The following is a 19379-nucleotide window of genomic DNA, read 5'->3' as shown; positions in this document are numbered from 1 at the left end:
GATCCCAAGTGCAGGGGTGGGAACCCCATCTCAGCTTAATCTCAGCCAGCCCACAGCAAGTCTTCTGAAATTAATTGGCCCCTGAGCACTTGGTCCCTTTGTTAACAGTCACTGATGTGAATGGTGGTAAGAAATACAATGTGGTTCTTAAAGCCTCTAATCATAGTGTGCCCAAGAGTCCAAAGTATGGGGTGGTTACCCAATAAAATCAAAGCTCTTCTCAATGGGTTATCATGATCATAACCCTTAATGCACAGTAAGGATAATGAAGGGGAAAAGGTTACCACAGAATGTCACCACTTGATACATCCACTTTAGAAAAGGAAATTACCAATAAAATTAGGAATTAAGAAATATGTATAATGAGCTAGATCTTTATGTAATAACACGGATAGCTCTCCAAGATACACCACTGAATTAAAAAAAAAGTTGCAGACCAACACATATAGTATGAGACCATTTATGATATATAAACACCAACACACAAAACACCACCATATTGTGTATGGGTAAACAGAAAAGGTCTACAACTGTGCTGTCCAATATTATAGCCAGTAGCCACATAAGGACATTTAAATTTAAATTACTTCAAATTAAATAAAATTGAAAGTTCAGTTCTCTCAGTCACACTTCAAGTGATCAATAGCTGCCTGCATGTAATAGCTACTGGATGGGACAGGATAGATCTAGAACATTTCCATCATCACAGAAAATCTATTGGACAGTGCTGGTCTAGAAAGAAATAAATTCATAAGGGTAGTTGGCCTGGCTAGGGAGTGGGGTTTAGTGCAAAAGTGGGAGTAGGGGATAGAAGAGGCACTGAAGACCTTCAGCCTTATCTGTGAATTTTGCTTACTTTTATTTTTATTTTAAAGAGAAAATACTTTTTTTTTGTGGTACGTGGGCCTCTCACTGTTGTGGCCTCTCCCGTTGTGGAGCACAGGCTCAGGACGCGCAGGCCCAGTGGCCACGGCTCACGGGCCCAGCCGCTCCGCAGCACGTGGGACCTTCCCGGACCGGGGCATGAACCTGCGTCCCCTGCATCGGCAGGCGGACTCCTCAACCACTGCGCCACCAGGGAAGCCCCAACACATTTTAATTCCTGTGTGATTTAAAAAGTATTAAAAACTAGAAAGGTAGACTTTTATTAAAGACACACAAAAATACACAGAAAGCATCAAAAAACTGTAAATATCCTGCTGGGAGCTCTGAATTAATATGTATGGAGTATTACAAATATTCTGAGGTTCTGAAAAGAAATACAAACAGAAAAGTTAAGCATAGCTGATGAAACCAAAAAGGTTAGTGTCTGGGGGAAAGACATCCTTTTAAAAATGGATTAAGAGAACTCAAATGAAGAAAACAGGGCAGTCCACAAGCCCAAGCTAGAAATTAGGTGGGTTAAAAGTAGTATCTGAAGGTATATCTAGTCAGTAAGTTCTCTGGAACTCTGCAGGCATTGTGGGGGTAGGAGAAAGAACATCTATAAGTTTGGGAATTAAACAGGCTTAAGATTTGAATCTCAGCTCTCCTTCTAACTGCATGCTCTTAAAGAAGTTTATTTAAACTCACTGGTTCTCCACTTGCTCATCTGTTAAATGAGAAATATTTAACTCAAAGCATTGTTGTGAGGAGTAAATGAGATGGGTATAAATTGCCTAGTACAGTCTCTGGCACATACTAGCTACTTTTTGAGGAACACATACTATTATTATTCATTATTATTTTAAAATTTCAAAATGGATAAAAGTCAAGTCACGATTGCCTCAATAAAATTTAGAATCTATTCTAAGATGAAGAGCAAATTTTGTACATAAAGGAAATGCCCCAAAGTCATTCCCCTCTAAGACAGGAGCAGGATAAGACATATTGGTGAGAACCTATCTCAGAAGCCAAAAAAATCAACATACACACAGAGGAAAGAGCACCCTACTGTGCTCTTCGCATGTCTTACCTCATTAATCCTCTTAAGTAGGTACCATTGTTATTCCCATTTTATAGAGGAGGAAACTGAGGCAGAGGGATGTTACATAAATTTTCCATTGTTACAGTTAGAAAGTGGTTGAGCTGGGAGGCAAATTTAAGCAGTCTAGCTATAACGTCCATTCTATCAAGCACTGCCCAATATAGATTCTGCCAGATTACATGACTGCAGGTCTGGAAAAACTGCAAGAAATAATCTAAATGTACTAGCTGTAATAAAGTAAGTCAATAAGATCCCAAGATATAACTTGCATACTCATAACACACAGCTAGAAAACAAAAACTTTACTCACAACAGAGACAAAAAATTAAACAACTGGACATTAATCCAGCCCAGGATGCAATAGAGTTAAAGAGAAATTTAAAACCTGTACTCCTGGATGGGAAGGCTTCACTATCTTAGTTAATAGAACTAACAATATGCCTCTTAACATTATATACAGATTATGTTGTATTCTGACTGGTCTGTGCCTTTGTTCCTGCTGTGTCCCCAGCCCTCTACCTGGAACCTCCCTCCCAGTGCTTCCACTCCTTACTATTTATCTGATGAGGACCTACTCATCCTTTAAAACCTAGCTTTGAACTCTTCTTTATGTATAATGACTTTAGGAGGTGAAGGGTGCTACCCAGCCATTATGCAGCATGAGAAACATCTGGGTCACTAAAAGGCCATATGGACAGCATTTAGGAGGGTCAAGGGCACTAACTTCTCAATGCTGCAAATGATTATTTGGTTATGAAAACATTTATGGCTCACTGAATTACTGATCTGTTCTGAGTCTAAGTAACGCTCGAAGAATAGATACTTAACACACAAACGACTGTGTGAACAAACAAGTGTTTACCCCAATGTGGAAGAGGGCGCTAACAGGCTTGTGGTCACTGGTTTTCAGTTCCATGTGACTCCGGTAATGAAGCTGATTAACATTAATTCCTCTCCAGAGAATTCGGTCACACCAGGCTGGAACCCGACATTTCCCACTGCAAAAAAAGTAAGGAGTTAGAATAACATACCACACAAGAACGGAATATCTACCACACTGGTTCAGACCTGAGTTAGGCCCTCTTGTTATCTGCTTCTCCTTCCCTAACGACTCCAACTATTATCTTCCCTACTATATTGCAAGCTCTGTGAAGGGACTGTGTCTGCTTGTTTGTCACTGCATTCTCAGCCCCTAGCACAGTATCTGATGTAAAGTGGGTGCTCAATGAATAGTTATCTAATGAATGAATAAACGGTGCTCCTAAGATTAGGATTATATCTTCAATAATGTTGCCCCAGGGGAAAACAGAATAGCACCTTCTTAAAATACCCTCAGAAGGACAGGATTATATTCAGAACACTTCCTCTTTGTTTGCTCTATCAACAGCAATGATGCTTCACAACAGATAGACAACTAATAAAATCTAAAAATCCAATCCTATATTCCTAGACTGGGCTTATTCACTGGAGATGGGTAATAGAGATTTCTTTAAACCTGGACTTTTATGGATAAGTCGAGCTTCTTCTAATAAAGATGAACTAACACCTAAGCATGCACGTCTGAACAAATAACAGCCCATAAGAATACCAAGGGGAGGGAAAAAGCCTATTCATCATTCTATTAAAATAAGCAACACCTGTACACCTGATCCAGAGGGTGACACAAATAAAGTTCTTATCAGTAGCTCTTCAGTTGACTCTCAAGTCAGGTGAGTGGAATAAACAAGGCAATGTGCACAAGATCTGTCAGAGTCACTTTTCACTTGCTGAGCAGCTCCCTCGGAGGATGGGACAGGCTCCTCCCCACCCCACCCTGGCGCTCTCTGAGTCTAAAGAAGCTGACTATGCCCAGGCATTCTTTTCTTCTTTCAAACTTCTGGGCTCAGCCAGGTAGGAAACCATAGGAAATGAAGAAATAGTAGGTAGAAGACCAACAGTCACCAGGCACATACTGACAGGGGCACTTTTACTAGGGGTGATCGGGAAATCAACAGGCCCCCTAGACAGTGATTCTCAGCTTTCTCCAGCAGTCGTGGAGGTCGGGCCCAGGCACTGGTATTTTTAAAAGTCCGGCAAGAGAGTCTAATGTGAACTCAGGATCGAGAACCACTGTGCTGGAAGAACCTTTCATGGCTCTTTGTTTTCACCTCTGATATCCTGAGTTAAAGAGCTGAAAAAGAGTTTGGGAAAAGAGCCAGAACAGGGCAACAGGTAAGGAAATAGGGGTAAGATCAAAAGGGCAAAAATCTAATAAGCAAGTCTGCTGAGGTGAGAGAAATAAGGCATCGCAGGCAACTCGTAAAACTTCGACAGCCTGACAGAGCAGTTCACGCTCTCCTAAGGTGAGCTCACCTGTGAGCACACACAAACTGAAACCTCTTCTGTAACAGCACTGAGCCATTAGGTTTTTCTATCTGTTTCTGGCAAGAACTAAAAATTTCCCAGCCCTTCATCAATTCAGAGAGACAGAAATAAGATCAGGGCTTAACCTATTCCATGAGGAGGTTCTTGTTATTTTACCTGGAATCCCATCGGTCTGTTTTAGAATCATACTTATACGTGGGGATAAACTTGATTTCCCCTTCCATGAAGTCAGCAAAAGCTTTTTTCTGTGTGCGCTGAATATTTAGCTAGAGATAGAAAAACGTATCATATAAGCAGGGTAACACCATCTTAACAGAAGTGACAATTGGGTTGATCAGCCATTTCTAAGTATCTAAGTTTTTTGCAACTATCGGAGCACATACATAAAATTGCTGTGCCTTATGAATTAAATTTTGACATTCCAACAGCATCTAAGCTCACCCACAGACAAGATGCTCATATGAGCATGTCACCAATTTTTTATTGCTAATGGTGGTCAGGGTAAAATGGAAAAAATGAAACCTGAATAATCATAAGTTCCCTGATGTTAGCACAGTTTTTTAAAATTTACTGAAGTACAGTTGATTTACAATGTTGTGTTAATTTCTGCTGTACAGCAAAGTGACTCAATTATACATATATATATTCTTTTCCCTATTGTTTTCCATTATGGCTTATCACAGGATACTGAATATAGTTCTCTGTGCTATACAGTAGGACCTTGTTGTTTATTCATCCTATATATAATAGTTTGGGCACAGTTCTAGTTTTTTAAAAAAGCACACAAATTTTGATTGGATAATTCCAAAAGCCAAATTCAGTGAATAGTTATATTGGGTTGGCCAGAAAGTTGATTCAGGTTTTTCTGTAACATCTTGTGGAAAACCCGAACGAACTTTTCGGCCAAGCCAATAGATCTTTTTGAAAGTTACCTTCACGCAAATATTTTACCAGAATTACATAAGATTCAGAACTTATTCCAATTGTATCCCCTTTGGAGGCAGGACAGAGGAAGAAATGCAAAGTTAGCCAGCCAACCTCGATGTGAACGTAGACACAGCCAAGAAAGGCTCACTGTAAAAACCATTCTGCTGCAAAACACCGGAATTTTGACTATGTCTGAAGGTCAAAAGTCTCACGTTAGGATTTAAAGACATTCAAATCAAGTTGAAACATTTTCTTCCCTCAATAAGAAGCATTCACTTTTAGCAGCCAGTATCCATATGCTAAAGTAAAAATTCAAGTCCTGTGCCAGGCTCCAAGGCAAATTTACAGAAAACTAGGTTCCTCAATATCGTTTTATATAAATGTTACCATATCAATGCTTCTCACACAGGTTTTAACATCTATAAACTAGCAAGCCCCAACTTCTCAATCAGTTCCCATTAGACCACAGTCTGTGCTATTTTTCCCAGACAAACTTCTCTTCTGTGCCTCCCAATCCCCTCACAGGGCCTCCCTCTTTTACCTCCAAGCTGTTGCTGAGCCTGCCAAGTAATCATAGAGCAGCTTTCCCTGTTCCATCTGCCAAACCACATCAACATAGCTGAAGGCCCACTTCCTCCAGGAAGTGTTCTCCAATTAACCCCACCCATTCTCCAACTCATTTATACAAATATCTGAAATCCCTTCTTGATAAAGACTTAATGAATAAATGTTATATTGACTTTTTATCACTAACGTTATCTCCTCTCCTCCCATCCAAGCACTTAATAAAAGCACTACAAACCTTGTGTGTATTCACTGCATCACTAGTCACAATGTTTTCCCCAGACAGTGAGACCTTTCCATCTACTTCTAGAGTAAGACACAATTCCCATGGGTCTAACTCATAAACCTAACCATTTTATCTGCTGTCTAGGAAAGTACCTATAAAATAAAATGTTATTACCTGGTCCAATTTCAAGAGTCTCTGAAGGTCATTCTTATTAATAAGGTTCTTCACTTCATTGGCATCAGGCATGCAAAGTCTGTAGTTCAAATCTCCCAACCAGATGACAACACTGAGGATAAAGAAATACATGAACAGAAATCACAGTAATGAGCATAAAAATCAATCAGAGGAGAATGGAGAGAAGGAAAATGGGGAGATTACTGATAATCATTCATTTATCACTGTCTGACTAGGGGCTTAAGCTATCACTATCCTTTGGGGGCGAGTACTATCAACACCTGAGAGGGACGAGGGATTACAAAATAGGCGGGAGGACGGGCACTGCACACATAAGGAACAAAGACAGGGAAATACGGTGTATGTGTGGGACTCAGAAACCAAGGAGTTAACTCCCTGAGAGAAGCATGTCGTTTATTTGCTGGACTAGCTTCAAAATTTCACCTGGCTACTTGCCAGGTCTCTAGGGGAAGAGAATCTGAACGTTTTCTGCCTCTCTGAGCCCTGATGTTCTGCAGGCTCTCCACTAGGGTCTGCGTGGTCTGAATGACAGCTCTCTCGGGCAGGGCCCACTAGCAAACGTAGGTCCAGGGCTTTCTGCTGTAGCCAGTCTGTCTACCCCTGCCCCAGAACCGCAGTCCAAGTCCCAGGCAGGAAAGAGGATGGCAGGCCACGGGAGCCTCAGGCTCCCAATCACAGCAACAGACCCCCAGGTGTGCTGAGAGCCGCCCTGGGGAGACCCTGAAATTCCCACACCAAAATGGGTTCTCTTGTGAGCTATCTCAAGTTCCAAATGGGTCTCTTTGCCAATCTTTAAGGTCCTGGGTAAATAAATTTATGGAATTTCAGGGCACTTTTATGATTACTGATGTCAAGGCCTTGTTTTACCACTGTGAAACAGAATTCTACATGATCCTAATTGTTGAGACAATATGGAAAGAGGTCAACATCACTACCTTTCCCTACTCTTTTCTCAATTACCCCACTCTCTACTGATCCTAATACCCCCAAATTATCTTTTGTTTTCCTACTAATTCACATCTCAAACCACTATTCCAAATCTCATTACCCTCTCAGAATTTCAATTACTAGTATTAATTTCCTTACAACTAACCATTTTCTACTAACAATCCATTCCGCAACCGATTTTTGTTCCTATCCTTATTAAGTCCCATTCTTCACTAACCTTTCACATTATCCATCGGTGTCTTTAAATCTCCACAGCCCCTTTTCTTAATGATTCACAGCCAGTAAAAAGAATAATGTAGATCTATATTTACTGGCTTGGAAAGAGATTCACAGTAAATAGGACAATACAGTCCTATATAATGAGTATGTGTGTGTTTGTATGTGCATAGAGAAAAGTCTACAACAGCATTATTCAGAAGAGATAGGGACTTCCCTGGTGGCGTAGTGGTTAAGAATCCACCTGCCAATGGAGGGGACTCAGGTTCGATCCCTGTCTGGGAAGATCCCACATAACGCAGAGCAACTAAGTCTGTGTGCCACAACTACTGAGCCTGTGCTCTAGAGCCTGCAAGCCGCAACTACTGAGCCCACATGCCACAACTACTGAAACCTGTGTGCCTAAAGCCCGTGCTCTGCATCAAGAGAAGCCACCGCAATGAGAAGCCCATGCACCACAACGAAGAGTAGCCCCTGCTCGCTGCAACTAGAGAAAGCCTGCACGCAGCAACAAAGACCCAACACAGCCAAAAATAAAACTAAATTAAATAATTAATTAAAAAAACAAACAGAAGACATAGGATGCACATCACAAATGTAATTTTCAATTGTCTAGTAGCTGAATATAAAAAGTAAAAGAAACAAGTGAAAATAACTTTAACAACAAATTCCAGGGCTTCCCTGGTGGCGCAGTGGTTTAGAATCCAGCTGCCAATGAAGGGGACACGGGTTCAAGCCCTGGTCCAGGAAGATCCCACATGCTGCAGAGTAACTAAGCCCGTGTGCCACAACTACTGAGCCTGCGCTCTAGAGCCTGTGAGCCACAACTACTGAGCCAGTGTGCCACAACTACTGAGGCTCGAACGCCTAGAGCCCGTGCTCCACAACAAGAAGCCACCACAATGAGAAGCCCATGCGCTGCAACAAAGAGTAGCCCCCGCTCGCTGCAACTAGAGGAAGCCCGTGCACAACAACGAAGACCCAACTCAGCCAAAAATAAATTAAAACAAAACAAAAAAAACCCCAATGACTTCTTTAAAAAAAAAACAAATTCCATTTAACTCAATATATGCAAACTTTTGTCATTTCAACATGTAATCAATACTTAAAAAGTTGAGATATTTTACATTTTTCCCTACTAAATTCAGTGTATATGCTCACAGCACATCTCAATTTGGACTAGCTACTTTCAAGTGCCCCACAGCCACCTATGGCTACTGGCTGTCATAATGGACAGTACAGATCTGGAAGGATACACACTGAATTGTCCACAGTGTTTTTCTTCAGAAGGAGGCACTGGCTGGGGAGAGCAGAGGTAAGAAATGAGGGATTTTTTACTTTTACCTTTTATTACATTCACAATGAACATTTCTATCTTATAATAAAAAATAATAAAAACTGATGTCAATTGACAGACCCCCTCTACCATTACTCTAGATGCCCACTAACAGAACCTTTCCTCTGATAGCAAATCTAATTCCTCTGACTCAATGCATCTGCTATTCCTCAAATCCACCCCCTTCTTTGTGACCCCAATCCCTAAACAATAATCTCTTCACTCTTCACATTTTTATAGCTTCTCACCACGTTTAGTCTCTTCTCACCTCCACTATTCAAAGGCTAAGGAAGACTTAACCACTCACTCATGTTTCATGATGTTCAGCTGTGGGAGGGTCTGATTTGGGACCACAAAACTCATTCGTGCGCAGATGTCCTTATAATCTTGATTCCTTCTCTCAAAGTCTTCCACGTGGGCAGCCAGGTGGGAATTGACAACACAAAAGGTAGTGTTGTGAAATACAAATCTCACAGCTACCCCACCTTTGTTTCCCTGTTAGCAAGAGTAATTATTCACAGTTAGTACAAGGATGCAACTAGCACCTGAACTTCACATGGACATAAGTCATAATTGAGCTCATTTCCAAAGTAACTCACCATCTTCCCCATGATTCCAGTCCCAACTGTTTCTGTAGCAACATCACGGATATATCGCCACTGATCCTTTCTGGCAAATATCAGGAGCATCATCCCAACAAGGCGGACCAGTTGAACCTATGAGTTGCAGGGAATTAGAAGAGGTTCATGTTAATACCACTCTTTGCCACATATCGAATTCCCACAACTAATTTTCTACCAAGAAGATATAACCATGCCCTAATCTGAATCCAAATCCTCTAATTTCCCAGTGGACCTCATAAAGAGAAAAGAAAATTTCTCTGGGAAGGCTTTAATCTGGCTCTGACCAGTAGGAGTTAAAAGTCTTTGGAGACAACGAGTACACTCAGCTCTAGATTCATTATTTTAATCACTTTTTAGTCTACCATGAGTAGGTAGCATTAAAAATTCGAATAATGACAAAAGCCTCTATCCCAGCTTGTTCCTTTTGCCTCTTCTTCCTAGTTTCTGATTTACAATTTTCTAAGAAATTAAAATGTATAAAATAACAATCCTTTTTACTTTTAAGTCTGTGAACTAGAAATATGTCTGAAATGTGTATTAGTCTATATGAGAGGAATAATATCTTCAGGAGTCTGATCACCTATATCAGCTGTTAAAAGATGCAGATGAAAATTACTTAGACAAATGATTCCTTTTAAAGGGCTTGGTATGGTAGCCCCATAATTAAAATAACTCTTCTGGTAGCCTCTACCATGTGCCTTCTAGAGAACAACAAATTGGGCGACCTTGCTAAAGTCAACTCTATTCTTGACTTACAACCAAGTTTCGAGCTCATTTAAATTCCACAACACTTCTGTTCTTGCTGCAATTCCAAAGCTTGCCCTATGCACCCACATGCTTCAAACTGCTTTTCTGTAAAGCATCCAGTTCTGACCATGTCAGCGAACAATTTCAATCTTAAACTCTCATTGCAAAAATCACTTACCTTATGTGTCATCATTTGAGTTAATTATTGCTATGAGAACAATAAAATTCTTATTTTCTCCTGAAAACTACCTAAGCAATGAAACTATAAGATCAGGAAACTTAGGGAATTTTTTTCTAGGAAATAGGAATAAAAAGGATTAATCTGCCCTATTCCAGTATTACACATGGGGAAGAATTCAGTTAAACCACTCTTTTGGAACAAGCTATAGATAACAGAGTAACTTCTAGTGAGTTCTATTTAGTTGTATACTAAAAAAGATAATTAAATGCGGCTTACTTTCTTATACTTGGCTTTGGAATGCAAACCCCTCTCCACAGCCAAGGACCACTCTTGTTCCTTCACAGATTCAAAGTAGAAAAAGGCTTCTGTGCTCAAGTCCAGCTCTTGGAATCTGAGAAAACAATAGGATGTGGGATCTACACACATCCTGTAATTATCTCTGACTACCTCCTGTCCCATTTTCTGAGACATTAGATGAAAAAATGGGGAAAAGATATATTTTAGAGAACTGCTCTATTGACTCAGGTGATCAGTAAAGACAAGTAGTTTTCTTTTCAAAAGACTCCCCGCCACAAGTATATGCACAGGCTATGCAAAACACAAACAAAAAAACCTCCATAAGGGATAACAGTAGAGCTTTGCTTATATATCCTAGAAATAGTCACTGTTAGAATTAACCTCAAATCTCAGTTTCTATGAAGTATATAGTTTTCTATGGGTTTTGAGAGGATTAGATGCTTCCTTACACCAATTTAGGTATCTGTTCCTTTATGATCTCACAAATTTGACCCACAGGTTAACTCTCACATATAGTCTACAGTAGGTTTCTACAAATGGTGGGGGGGGAAAAAGCAAAATGTCACATAAACTAACACCAAACATACAGCCAAAATGAAATTCCAGATGTGTATTTTACCCAATGCAGTAGATATCAGGAGGATTCGGATCACAGTTCAGCCAAGGTTCTAACCCACTATCTGGAGACTGGCCATTCACGTTCCATGTTCCAACAAAGAATCTAATACATGATACCAAAAAATAATTTAAAAACAAAGGTCAAGTGTGAATGTTCACAATAAGCAACGTAATGTCTCAAACTGTTTTGCCACACACATACACAAAACCCTCTTGGCATGTAGAAGACAAAGGCAGTGGGCTTATTCTCTCCAAATTTTACATCAGGTAAACCTACAGAAAGGAACCAAGTCTCTATTTAAAAAAACACAAATTTAATTGCTCTACCACATTTCCTTTCTATTACATTCCATCCAAACTCATATTTGAAGGGAGAGCTTGTGGATGGGAAAGAGGTATCTTCATGCTATAAGGATGTCTAATATGGATAACTATTCCATAAGGAGTTGTAGTTAAATCCAAAAACTCACTTCCCGAAGGATTACAAGGACATCTGTGTAGGAAATTCTGTTGAGACAGATATAGTATTAAGGGAGAAAGCAGAAGGGAAAACTCATGACTGTCTTAACTGTTTACATACAAATATAAGCATCACGGGAAATCTGAAGATCTGGAGGTTTCAGCATAGGGATATAGTCATGACTGAATTAGAATAAATGAGGCATAATGGGATAGCAGATGGGACTGGAATCTTGGACTAAAAGGGTACATGCTGTTCGAAAATAACAAAGAAAAGTGTTGCTGCTTTGAACATCGGGATACACGCCACACGCCACATATAGTGAGTCCAGAAAAGAGGATATCACCAAGATGAAATGAAAAATATAATAGAGGAAAGAATTCAAGACAGACCTCCCAATCAAGATGCTTGGGTGAAACTTCCTTCAGTTAACTTCCCAAAGTAGGTAAATTAAAGTCTAGTGGTAATGGCGGACTTAATTTTCCAATATTGGCAAGAAGAAATTCAGCAGGTCAGATAGATAAACACACTTGCTTATGGAATGTACTAGGAGACAATTCTCTAGTACTTGTGAGCTTGACTTGGTTCTCTAAGAGTGGATAGAGAGATTAGTAGATGTGGTCTCATTAGTAATTAGAAAATCCAAGGGAAATTGTAGCATTTGCATTATTTTGGATATGTATGTTATTGACCAGCATAAAGACAGGGGCTTGAATCAGCTCACCATTCTTTTCTTTATGCTTTTATTCTGAATTAAGCTAATTAAACTAATACCTTAAATACCAAAAGACCATTTTTTCCTATACGTACTAACGTTTAGCCTCAGTAAGTAGAAGAGAGACTAACCTGAAAGTCTGAATGTTGACATATTCTTTCTCTCGCTTTGCCAGGATGTGTTTGATGAGACCCTCCCGCTGCCCAGACTGGGTGTTTGGTACAAAGAGCTTCCGCATGGTATTGGTCACTTTGGGCTGTTCCTTGTTAGGAGCTTCTTTTTCACGTGGAAGCCTAGCAAATAAAGGAGGAATTCAAAAGTGAAATTGCCTTAAATGATTCCCATGTGTGTCTCACACATGGGAAATCTGTTTCAACATAGGACTTACATTCTATTCACTGAAGACGGTGGGGGTGGCGGTTCCCGATGAACCCCTGTAGGCTGATTCTGCAAATTTATTTTCTTGTCCAAATTCAAAGATGAAAAATTATCCTCAAATCCAAGAAGCCCTGAAGGACACAGAACCCAGAGTGGAAGGGGGGAAGAGATAACATCCAACTTATCCAGGACTGATAGGACTTTGCTTTGATCAGCGGTTTTGGTTTGATCACTATTTGCTCAGTGGTGTTACCAAACAGAAAGGTATAAGAGTAGTGATAACGTAGACTGGGGGAAGAAGCACATCTGTCCCTGAAGCACTGACATATTAACTAGAATGACAGTAAGTTACGTTAACTTGGAACGTGAATAATAAGAGCTAGTATTTATAGAAGACTTTTAGCACAATGCTTGGTTGATAGTAAGGAACTATATCATTATCTCACTTAACTGTCACAAAGACCTCATGTGGTAGGTGCTATTAAAAATCTTCCTATGTTACAGAAAAAGAAGCTCAGAGTTGTCAAAGTAATTGGACCAAGGTCATATAACTAGTAAGTCAGAGAACTGGGATTCAAACCCAGGTAGTCTGGCCCCAGAGCCTGCAGTTTTTACCCCTCTGCTAAGCTGGCACTGAAATAGCTAATGTGCCACAGAAAGGATCAGGAGTGAACATGAGTCAGTGGGTACGGACTTGATAAAACCACTCCATAGGAGAAGGTATCTGACACTGACATTAATCCACATGATCTTATCTGCCCAGATAAAATCTATTGACTCTGCAATAATCATAGCAACCAGGGAAAAAAAGAATCTTTTCAGTACCTGAAAAAACAGAAGAGTTGTCCTTAGTGTCTAATTTCTGGTACCAGCTGGATGAGTCCTTTTGCTCTGGAACAAGAAGTTGTGACTGTGCTGGAGAGATAAGGGTCATAGTCAGAATGGAATGACTATTCCATTGAATGGAATACACCATAACCAAAGGCCATTCACTCAGCACTCAAGTGCAGGGGCCAGCGCCATTCCTGAATACAAAGGAAGAGACTAAGAAAATGAGGGCAGCTCTGGGATCATCTGGGACCAGAGGAGGATTACAGTCTGCAGTAAGCTGTACAAGGAATGAAACTGAAGATTCTGGAAATTGACTCAGTGTCCTTAAAGCTGAATAGACTTATTCCCTAACCTATCCCTGGGGCCATTCCTGAAGAAAAAAAAAATCACCTATCAAGGCTCTACGGGCGAGGTACTTTGCTAATGGCCACTTGCCTCTGTACAGCATGTCCCATGCAAATAGTAGAAAGAAAATTGCTGAGGCTTGAGTTACCTTCCTGAGCAGCAAGGACCTCTGAGAGGAACTTCAGACAGTGTTCCTCATCAGGGATTTCAAAGCGGCGCTCTCTGGTCCAGTCCCCCTGAATCCGAATTTTGCAGCCACCTAAAAAGAATGGAAATCCATGTACATATAGCTACGGAAAATAATGTTTTCTTGATATATTTTCAACTTACCAATTTAATAGGAGAAGGTCCAGATTGCAAATATTCCAGACCTCTAACGTGTGAAGCATGCCTATAAGATCAAGGGATTCGGTGTGGTGGTGGTGCTCGGGGTGATGCACAGAGGAAAATCTAATGAAGGCTGATAAACTGTGTAAATGAGCAGCCCAATAAAGCGATATGATACGTACTGAAATCACCGTTTCCTACTTTCTGATATATTGCTCAAATGTCACTGTAGGAACCTCCAAAATCTAGCAGAAGATCAATTCCTCAACCACCCTCCTCCCATCTCCTAGCTGGAAATTCCTACCATTTCAAATCCAAATCATATAGTAAGAGTCTCTGAAGTGTGAAGGGAAAAAAGGAAATATGATGGCTTCTTCCTAGGTACAGATTGTACCCAGGCAACTGAATTTATAAGCTAATTAAAAAAGAAAAGCATAATGGGATTGGTTTGAATTATTCTGAAAAGAAGCATCTATACCTCATTTACCTCAAGTGAAAAATGTATGTCTTGAATAAACTCACAAAAACAATATAATGACCCATGTCCAGGAGTGGTCTGGTTCAAGTACAGTCAATTGGAAAACAGTATAATTAGAAGCAAAGTTATCTGGGACTTCAGTTTCTTATGTATATAACATACTGTCTCCCCTTTTCTTTTTATTTTTTATTTTTATTTTTTCCTTTTTGCGGTACACGGGCCTCTCACTGTTGTGGCCTCTCCCGTTGCGGAGCACAGGCTCCGGACGCGCAGGCTCAGCGGCCATGGCTCACGGGCCCAGCTGCTCCGCGGCATGTGGGATCCTCCCAGACCGGGGCACAAACCCGTGTCCCCTGTATCGGCAGGCGGACTCTCAACCACTGCGCCACCAGGGAAGCCCTGTCTCCCCTTTTCTAATGCCCTCTATTTACCATCGACTGTCTGGATATGGTGACCCAGGAAACCCATGTCCTTGTTTACATTCTTGTTTTAACTGATTTATTACATTTATTGCTTTCTCATGGCCCTGGAAACTATAGGCTCCTTAAGGGCAAGAGGCAGGCTGCACATACCGGTTATCCAACACAACACTCTCAATGGTCTCCCGGGGTTGTTTGGGACGGAGGGGTTTCTCAGGACTCAAGACTTCCAAAGCTAAGACTGGGAAAGTCCCAGGCAAACTGGGCTCATCGGTCACTTTACTGATAACAATGACATCAGACTTCACAGACAGAAGGCATTTAATGACTACCAAACTGGACTGTTTCACACTTGTAAATAACAAAGACATGAGAAAATAAAATGAAAATCCTAGTTTCTTATGGTAGAAATCCACTTCTGAACCTTTGACTCTCTCTTTAACGGACAAAAGACTCCAGAAATTGCTTACAAAATAACACTAGATGCTCCCTCACCATGTTGCATGGGAAAGAGGACAAATTACCCCCACCACCCAACCTTGTACTCTCCTCCCTTGCAGCCACTCTGGCCTCTTTGTGATCAGCAAACACTCCTCTATCTTCAACTTCTCCTCTGAATACTCCCTGCATCTCTCAGTAGTTCTCAACTAAGCGTGCATTAGAATTACCAGAGGCGCTTTTAGGAAATACTGACACTTGGGGCCCCATCCCAGGCCAAGAAAACAGAATCTCTGGGGGTGAAGCCCAGACACTGGGAGTTTCTAAAACACTCCTCCAGGTGATCTAGTGCATCCAGACTGAAAATCAGAGTCACCTGCAAACTGGCTGGCCCCTGAGACTAGCTCCCGCTGCGGCCCTCTGAACTAGAGGTTACTTATAGTCTTTCACACCCTATGTAATTTAAGACTGATGTCCTTATTTGTCCTAATGCCATCTCCAGACCATTCCCTCTCCTCCTCCCTCATGAAAAATCCCTTCTCCGTTGAGGCTCACCCACTGGGCTATGCCAGTTTCTTCCCTTCCCTCCTCCATGAAACCATGTACCAACTTCCCAGAAACTTCCAAATCCGGGCCTGATTAAAAGACTTCCTCTCCACTCACAGCCCTGCTTTAATTTTGCATCCCTGAAAAATTAGCACAGAAAGCTCAGTCAACACCTTCAACTTCCTCATCCAACGACCTTGCCCCTCCACCTCAGCCACCTACTCCCTCAGTCCCTACTGGGGCTGCCTCAGTTATACCCTGGACGTTTCATCACAGAAACACCATCACCTCATAAATCTCGAATTCAAATATCCCACTCTGAACTGTTCCTCCTTCCAGCTTACCTGCCCTTATGGGAACCTCCAGCGCACTGACCCCTCCACTTTCTCAGTATCCATTCACTTCCTCCTGCTTTCACTTCCCTTTTTATCAAACAGATGCCATCGTTTCACTCTGTCGCAAAAACCCAGAACTGCCTTACCACTCTGTTCTGGCTAACACCTACCTGGCTAACTCCCAACCCTCAGAAATCCAACTAACTGCCTTCTCTGTACTTACGTCTGAGGGAGTAAAACCACACACACACACACACACACACACACACACACACACACACCCACACACACACACCCATTATAAACTGACTGCTAACCTCAACGGGGCCCTATATGATAGGAGGCAACCTAAGTTTCCATAGTCAGCTTGTCTCCCACTACTATTTGGAACCACTATTCACACCTTCTCATTTATCCTCAATCTTTGGATCCCCCTCTCCTCAAGCTCTCTTCATCCTTTATGAGCTTCCCCTCATACTTCACAGGAAACGGAAGCCATCACATGGAAACCTACCTGTATCTGTACTTATCTTCTCCTTTCTCTTCTGATGCACGAAGGAAGAGTCCTCCTATCAAAGGCCATCTTCTTTTTGAATTGCAACCCCTCAGGTTCTCTCAGGAATCTCACAATCATTCTCTAGACACCTCCCCCAAGTATCTTTAACCTCTTCCTCACACAGGCTCCTTCTCATCAGCATTAAAATAAATCATGTTCTAAATCCTCCTCATTTAAAAAACAAAAAACCTTCCTGGACCCCATATCTCCCTCCAACTCCGGTCCACCTCTACATTCCCCCTTTGCAGTCAAGCTTTAAAAGACACACAGTTGCTACTTGCTCACCTGCCATTTCTCTCTTTAATCCACTCCAATATGACTTTGGCTCCTACCACCCCTCTGAAATTGCTTTGTTAAGGTCACCAATAATCTCCATATTGCTAAATCCAATGGATACTCTTCAGTCATCTTATCAGACCTAGCAGCAGAAATCAACACTTGACCCCTCCTTGAAATAGTCTCTTCCAAAGGCTTCTATGACACCATGCTCATCTAGTTTATCTCTCTCTTTGGTCACTAATTTTTAGTGCCCTTTGAAGCACCTCCTCCTCTATCTGAACTTTAAAAAGTAGAGTGAGTTCGATCTTAAACCTTTTTCTCACTGTGTACCAGCACTGTCCAACAGGACTTTCTGTGATGATGGACATGTTCTTTAACTGCACTGTCCAATATGGTAACCAATGACCCCATGTGGCTAAGGAGTACCTGAAATGTGACTAGTGCTGAGAAACTGAGGAACTGATTTTCTAATTTCGTTCTAACTAATTTAAATAGGCACATACAACTAGTGGCTATGGTATCTGAGAGCACAGCTCTATATACAGTCACATCAGCTCTCATGGTTTCAAATACCCTCTATGTGCTAGAGACCCAGACTTTACTTCTGAGCTTCAGATGCATACATTCAACTGCCAATTTATCACCTACACTCAGATGTCTCAAAGAAATCTAAAGTAAACATAGCTAAAACTGAATTCATGACCCCTACCCCAGGAAAACTCATTCCTCCTGCAATGTTCTTATTTCTGCAAATGGTACCACCATCCGCATTCATGCCAGAAATCTGGGATTCATCCTTGACACTTCAGCTCACCCCCTACACCCACACCAACCTCTGTTGATTTAACCTCCAAAAACATTTATCAGATCTGTCCACTTCTCTCCATTCTTACTGCCACCACACTCTCTAGCTTAAACTACTGAAGGAGCCTCCTAACTGGCACCCCAACATAGGCATAAAATCCTTCATATTCTTTCAACTTTTAAAAATCTGGAAATCCAGATTCCTTATCATGGCTTACAAGGCCCTACTGGATCTGGTCCTAGCCTGTCCTACCTTGGTGCCTGAGCCTTATTTCAGGCATCCTGGCCTTCTTTCATTTCAAAGAAAGTGTCAAGCTACTTCCCAATTTGGGGCCTTTACACATGCAGTTCCTTTTACCTGGAATACTCTTCCCCATTTTCACCTGTCTCTTACTTATCCCCTCTGGTCTCAATTTAAATGTCACTTCTTCAAAGAGGCCTTCCCTGAGTACCCTGCCTAATTTAGTTAGCACTCTTATAAACTCTCTGTATTTCTCCTTGATAGCATTTATCAAAACTGCAATTATGGGGAATTCCCTGGCAGTCCAGTGGTTAGGATCCTGAACTTCCACTGCAGAGGGCCTGGGTTTGATCCCTGCTCAGGGAACTGAAATCCCACAAACCACGTGGTGTGGCCAAAAAAAAAAAAAACCCAAAACAAACCAAAACACCCCCCCGCAATTATACGACTATACCTTATCAGTTTAAATTCTGTTTCCTTCACTAAGCTTCATGAAGCACCATGACTATATTGCTTTCTGCTATATCCCCAGAACACACTGCCTGGCACATGAAAGGTATTCACATGTTTATGGAATGAATTAATGGATTATAGGCATCTACATGACACTAGTATCAAACAGCACAGAAGCAAGAACCAAAGCTGGAGGAACAACCTTATCTATGTTGTTCTCTACTGATTGTGCAGCCCTTAGAATAGTGCCTGGCAAACAGAAGGCACTTGACAAATATCTGTTGAATAATGAATAAAAGAGGGTTTAATATTAGGGAATTAGTGTAATACAGTCAATCAATAGGTCAAATAAGGAAGAACAATATAACCATCTCTATAAATACAAAAGACATTTGATAAAATTCAATATACATTCACCATTTTAAAAACCACACAAACTTGAAATAAATGCAGTTTCTTAATACGGTTTTAAAAAACCCTATCAAATCAACAGGCAATAACAACCTCAACAATGAAGCACCACTTGAGACATTCTCACTGAAACCAGTGCCTAAACATAAATCATC

General features: G+C 41.1%; 1 protein-coding gene across 2 annotated transcripts in view; it reads right to left on the bottom strand.

The window, feature by feature from the left end:
* The window catches only part of OCRL (OCRL inositol polyphosphate-5-phosphatase), a 56276-nt gene that overhangs the window by 20109 nt on the left and 16788 nt on the right, over positions 1 to 19379 (bottom strand). For both annotated transcript variants that reach the window (XM_082610730.1, XM_082610731.1), the window contains exons 5-15: positions 14086 to 14196; positions 13587 to 13676; positions 12772 to 12892; positions 12515 to 12676; positions 11210 to 11311; positions 10570 to 10684; positions 9342 to 9458; positions 9050 to 9237; positions 6222 to 6333; positions 4487 to 4596; positions 2829 to 2964 (exon numbers count right to left, since the gene is read on the bottom strand). In XM_082610730.1, the coding sequence (XP_082466856.1) occupies positions 2829 to 2964; positions 4487 to 4596; positions 6222 to 6333; positions 9050 to 9237; positions 9342 to 9458; positions 10570 to 10684; positions 11210 to 11311; positions 12515 to 12676; positions 12772 to 12892; positions 13587 to 13676; positions 14086 to 14196 (1364 nt within the window). The remainder of the gene's footprint in view (positions 1 to 2828; positions 2965 to 4486; positions 4597 to 6221; positions 6334 to 9049; positions 9238 to 9341; positions 9459 to 10569; positions 10685 to 11209; positions 11312 to 12514; positions 12677 to 12771; positions 12893 to 13586; positions 13677 to 14085; positions 14197 to 19379) is intronic.

The sequence above is a fragment of the Mesoplodon mirus genome (assembly GCF_964341445.2).
Source record: "Mesoplodon mirus genome assembly, chromosome: X".
NCBI classification, from domain to species: domain Eukaryota; kingdom Metazoa; phylum Chordata; class Mammalia; order Artiodactyla; family Ziphiidae; genus Mesoplodon; species Mesoplodon mirus.
Note: the sequence above shows the minus strand (reverse complement) of the source record. Positions and strands in the feature narration are given on the sequence as shown.